This window comes from Zingiber officinale, chromosome 10A (assembly GCF_018446385.1).
Source record: "Zingiber officinale cultivar Zhangliang chromosome 10A, Zo_v1.1, whole genome shotgun sequence".
Lineage (NCBI taxonomy): Eukaryota > Viridiplantae > Streptophyta > Magnoliopsida > Zingiberales > Zingiberaceae > Zingiber > Zingiber officinale.
In genome coordinates this window covers 20718466-20724081 of record NC_056004.1, presented here as the reverse complement: position 1 = coordinate 20724081, position 5616 = coordinate 20718466, and the positions used below count along the sequence as shown (strand labels likewise).

Genomic DNA, 5616 nt, shown 5'->3' with positions numbered 1-5616 from the left:
GATGTTAATTTTACACTAAATTTCATATTTTGATGATGGATTGGTGTGGAGTTTGATGTATGGATTAGAGTAATTTGATGTTAATTTTATACTAAATTTATTATTTTAATGATAAATTAGAGATGTAATTACTAGTTTTTATTACTAGTTTGATGTTTTTAATGATTAGAGTAATAGAAAAAAAAAATGATGTATACAACTATTTTTATTTATAAAAGTATATTATATATTAAAAAAAATAATGCATCTAACATATGTCCCTGATTTATTTCCGACGAATCTCTGATTACGAATCCATGAATTCAGGGACGAATCATGGATTCGTCGCTGATTCTAGGATTAAATCACACGCGAGCCCTAATTTTCCAATCTCCGATCCCGCTCGCGAACGAAGGCTCCGCCGGCGCCGGTTCACTCAAGCACGCCGATCTCCTCCTGTAATCTCCTTTCCCACCTTTCCTTTCCCCCTGTCCTCCCCCTTCCCTGTTCGCCGCGCCGCTCGCGGCCGGGCGGCGTGCTTTCGTCCGCGGCCGGCCGCGAAGAATGCCGCTCGCGGGCGGCGTGCTGCCGTGTTTTTCTCTCCATCGCTGATCGGAACTTAGGCCTCCACGCGCCCTCTTCCTCCTTCTCCTCTTCTTCCCTTCTTCTCCCAAAACCAGCAGCGTCAGTAATCTGCTTACAGGTTTCTCAAATCGAGCTCTTTCTTCTACCTCTCCTCCATCAATCCAGCAACAACCGTCTCTTCTTTCCCCTCTTTCTCCATTTCCAGCCAACCAGAAGCCTCCAGCCCTTTTTCCAGCAAGTCTCCAACAATGGCAACAGTCGTCAGTAGTCGGAGTCCTCCGGAGCTAGCCGTGGCCCCCGGCAAAGAGGTTCAAGCAAAATAGCAGCTTGGGTTCCTTCCCCTTCCAATTTTTTGTTTATCTTTTTCTGTCCAAGTCCAGCAAAACAGCAACGTCTTCTCCTTATTTTGTTTTTCCATCGAGCAGCAAGCAAGAAGATCAACTTCTCTTCTTTCTCTTCTTCCAACAATAACAAGCAAGCAGGCTTTCTCTTCATTTTTACTTGATACCGTCAATCTCTTACCTTCTTTATAACTTTACCAGATTAGCGTTCATGTTTTCGGAATTTTTAGTTGTAAGTGTTAACTTAAAATTTTGTGATCTCACATCTGAATTGTCCTAAATCATCCTCAAATAGCTGTATGGCTTAACATTCTATTCGAATATCTTAACAGACTTATAGAAAAAAATGATACTTGCAAACTTTTTGGCTTATAATTAATACTTTTCAGTAACTAATGCTTTTCAATATAATAATTTTAGAAATTTTGATTGTTGACTTCGTAATCTTGTTTGCACAGGTTTCTATCTGACGTGGACTTAAAGTACAGGTCTCTATCTGACGTGGACTTAAAGTAGTTGGAGACACTTGTCTTTGTTCATCTGCTTTAGGTATATCTACAATAATAGTTATTTATTGATAGTCGATGTTATTTATCTAGGTTACTTTAATATTAGTTATTGTTATACCAATTTAGTATCAAGTAATTATCTTACTGTTGATGAGGTCTATACTAGCTTTTATTTGTAGTAGATGACAGTTAATATTCTAATAATTTTAAATTTGGAAATAGGAAAAATGCAGAAAGAAAGGAGTTGGATGTATAAGAAGAACTTACCTGAACGTCGAGGTCTAACTGATGAGTTTATTATTGGATTGAAACAATTTTTGGATTTTGCTTCGAGTAATGTTGAGTTTATGGATGGGAAAAAGTTAAGGTGTCCATGCAGAAAGTGTCACAATGGAAAATTTTTGCAGTCTAATCAAGTTGAAGAACATCTTTGTAGATTTGGTTTTACCCCGAATTATTATAATTGGACATGTCACGGTGAACCGTTCATATCTTATGAGGATTATGGACGAAATACACAAGTCTCAGTTAATGGGGATCAAAGTTATAATTATGAACAATTAAATCCATATCACAGGATGGTAATTGATGTAGCGGATCAAAATTTTATTCCAGAATCGAGCATTGCAAGTTCGAGTTTTCCTCCAACATTTGAACAGATGTTTACCAGTTATGCATCACCATTAGAGGAGGTAACGCCACCGGCTATCGATGAAAATGCAAATAATGCACCATATCTCCAATTTCAAGAAGTGTTGAGTGCTGCAAATAAGCCTTTGTGGGCTGGTTGTACAAGTCACACTAAATTATCTTTTACCATAAAGCTGTTGAATATAAAGGCAAAACATAATGTGTCTGAAGATTGTTTTAATGCTATTGTTCAAGTTTTTGGAGAGGCATTGCCGCGTGATCACATAATGCCCAATGATTTTTGTAGTATGAAAAAACTCATGAAAGACTTAGGTCTTCCGATGGAAAGAATTGATGTTTCCAGAGATGATTGTATGCTATATTGGGGAGATGATGAAGATGCAAATGTTGTAAATTCTGTAATCAAGCTTGGTACAAGAGCACCAAGAGGTGAAGGTGAAGGTGAAGGTGAAGGTGATGGTTGTGATTGAAATTGTTATGTATGAATCTTATTTTTTGCATATTTTGTGTTTTTGAACATATTTTACTTGATTAAATGCGTGACTTTTTTTATTGGTGCTAATTTGTTTCAAACAGGGTTGCTAAGGAAAATGTTGACACATGGAAATTCACATCGGAATAGGTGAGCGTTTACAATTCTGCATCATATTATTTGATTGACAAACCACTTAGATATCAATTTTTGAATTCTGTGATTAGAACATACTTGTCCTTTCTTCATTGCTAGGTTTACTTAATTTTTGTGTCTACTCTTCACTTTCATGTAGAATCTACTTTTCTAGCTGATATTATTAGCATGTACTTCTCACCTACAATCAGCGAGGTCCTATAAGTAATTTTTTCTAGGTATTCATCTAGTCTTTCTTGGGGTTTCTCTCTTCTCTTAAACTTCTCTGTTGTAATTGTTTTGATAGTTCAATATACCAGTGGGGGCTTTTTCTTGCATCCTGAATGAGCTGGGATTATACTGGTGGGGGTTTTTCTTGCATCCTGAATGAGCTGGGATTATACTGGTGGGGCCTAGTTCAATAAATCTGGGCAAGAGGCACAAACTAAACTAGATATTTTCAATTTCAGTAAATAAACACAGTATCTATCCTCCATAGGAAACAGCAGTAAGATCGTTGTTCAGGTAAATTATATTTGGCTTATGCAACTTCCAAAGCACATAATATATTTGAATGATTGAGCATGTGTAAACAGGGGTAGGCAACTCACCACCATAAAGAACAAAAACAAAAGCACACATAATATGGACTCGAGTGATTGATGATATTTGCAATTAGGGTTGGACTATAGTGCAAAGAGAGTAAGCTAAAATTAGATATTCATAACAAAAAGAAACATGATTGTCGAATTCTGGAGTATTTGTTAACAAGTCTTTAGCTAGCATACTACAAGCAATTGAAGCTTCCTTAAAGTGTAGCATATAGAGCAATAAATTACCGTGTATTCAAGCTTGCCTTTGTATGACCTTTCCGCCTCAAGCAACACAAAGGGTTCCCCATTTATATATATAACAGGTTCTTCTCTCATATTGTGCCAGAAAACAGAGTATCCACCATTACTTCTAATTTGCTGAATCATAGCTTGAATACCATCAACTGTTGGGTTTGCGACACCATAAACTGGAAACCCTGTAACATGACGAAAATTAGGTGCAGCATCCACTCTTTCATGCAAACTAAGATTCTGACATCCTGAGCAGTGGTCACTTTTCAAGACTGTTTGACTTCCCAGAACTTCTCCATTCCTCATAGCAGCAACCATACCAATTTCATAAGGACAACCATCAGTAGATACAACAATGTTAATCAAGGAAGGCGCCGAAATTGAGTATCCAAGTGCACCCATTGGATCTCTCCTTAGCAATCTGCAAAAAAAGTAACCATATCAGAATAGCCAATATGTAAAACGATTTGAAATAACTCATTTCTGCATTAACAAGTCGACATGGGTAAGCACGTTCAAGAATTCAATAGCTTTGCATAATGCAAGATGGCATGAAAACCATTAGAGGATAAGGTCGATGGGTATTTCAAAGCTTCTAACTTGCTCCTGACAACATCAAAAGAAAGTATAATATACTACAAGCAAAGAATTGGATGGGAAAGCATAGGGATCATATAAATTATTATAGGTTGTTATATACTGTCACAGGTTCCATATATTCTTGTTAAGGCATTATCATTCTGTGGTCAAAAGGTTGTAGAAAATTTACTGTGAAAACGTTGGATAGAACTTGCATTATGTAATAAAGATAAGGATATAAAATAAAATAAAATGAACCTACTAGCCATCATGACTTATGAATAGAATGCTGGATGACCTTCTTGGTACAAATTAACCAGAAATATTTATCAAACTTCTGGTTTTAGAAAGAAGCTCATTCAGCCACGTGCATATGCTGTGCTTCATTACTGCCTTATGTAATGTCATTACGTAATAGATTTAATAAGTATAAATCTTGGCAATATAACTCATATGCAGTAACATTGATTTAGTCCTTAATCGCACTCACCCCACTTCCCAATAACTTTTTAGTAATATAGAAGTGTGAAGTAGTTGAATCAATGCTATAATTATGTTTTAATTGAAGAATTAAAGAAGATAAGAATGAAAGAGGATTTTCCCCAAAGCAAACCATATCATTGTCTTCTTAAGTTAAACGGTGACTCTAGAACTAATTCATACTCTGTATTTTCATCTTAACCATCTTACTTTTCTAAGTTTGTTTTCTGATGCAGGAAAAGAGGAAGCTCAAGAAAAAGAAGAGGAACTACGTGATATATGTTATGGGATTTTATGTTACATTGTCTAGTTTGACTGGAACAATGTATGTGATGAGTAGATTGACTTATGTTTTGGATTTTGTATGTGTACGATGATATATCGTTTGCATTAGATCTTTGGTGGGATGTTTGATTTTTAAGTGGATGATTGGTGTTTATGGTTCATTTTGTTATATATATATATGGGATGTTTGATTTTGTTATGTGGATTTTTGTTGTTTATGGTGATTGTATACAGGTTTAGGTTTATATGTATGAACGAACAGAATGCAAATATGTGATGCTGAAAAAAATTGTTATAAAATCTACCAAATCTAGGACGAAAAAAGATTTCTATTAAGGTTTAGGATTATTTTTCATCTGTGATCCCTGATCAGTGACGAATTGATTTTTTGTTATAAAATTTTACGACAAATTTATTTTTTTGGTTATAAAAATCTGTGACAGAGCCATTTGCAACAAAAATATAGTCATAGCTAATTTAGTTGATTTTTTTGTAGTGGTAAAAATGAAGCTCTAAAGTTTTTTTTAAATCAAGAAATGTTTGTGCTAAATTGTTTAATATTTACTATTCTTCTCTTGTTCTCGTCTCTTGTTTGTTTGAATTAAATTGTAGATTTAATATCTTGTATGTTAAGATTTCTAAGTTCTTTTAAAGATTTTAGGGTGATACTCATTTTTTATATATTTATTATAGGTATGTCGGAAGTGAAGTAGACTTTTGGAGTTTTGAGAATAAAGACTTTTGATATAAATGGA

General features: G+C 35.0%; 1 protein-coding gene across 9 annotated transcripts; it reads left to right on the top strand.

Moving 5' to 3' along the window:
• Positions 1-258: 258 nt before the first annotated feature.
• On the top strand, positions 259-5060 carry LOC122027062. Of its 9 annotated transcripts, none has more exons than XR_006124272.1 (5): positions 259-437; positions 1364-1454; positions 1637-2544; positions 2642-2687; positions 4813-5060. XR_006124272.1 is itself a non-coding variant. In XM_042585880.1 (5 exons), exons 3-5 carry the CDS (start codon positions 1642-1644, stop codon positions 4850-4852), a joined length of 951 nt encoding a protein of 316 aa, XP_042441814.1. In that variant the 5' UTR covers positions 259-437; positions 1364-1454; positions 1637-1641; the 3' UTR covers positions 4853-5060. The 9 variants fall into 9 exon arrangements, 8 of the variants coding, with proteins under 8 accessions (XP_042441814.1, XP_042441815.1, XP_042441811.1 ...); XM_042585880.1 differs by having other exon boundaries at positions 1637-2506; XM_042585881.1 differs by having other exon boundaries at positions 1637-2506; positions 2980-4829.
• The last annotated feature ends 556 nt before the right edge of the window (positions 5061-5616 follow it).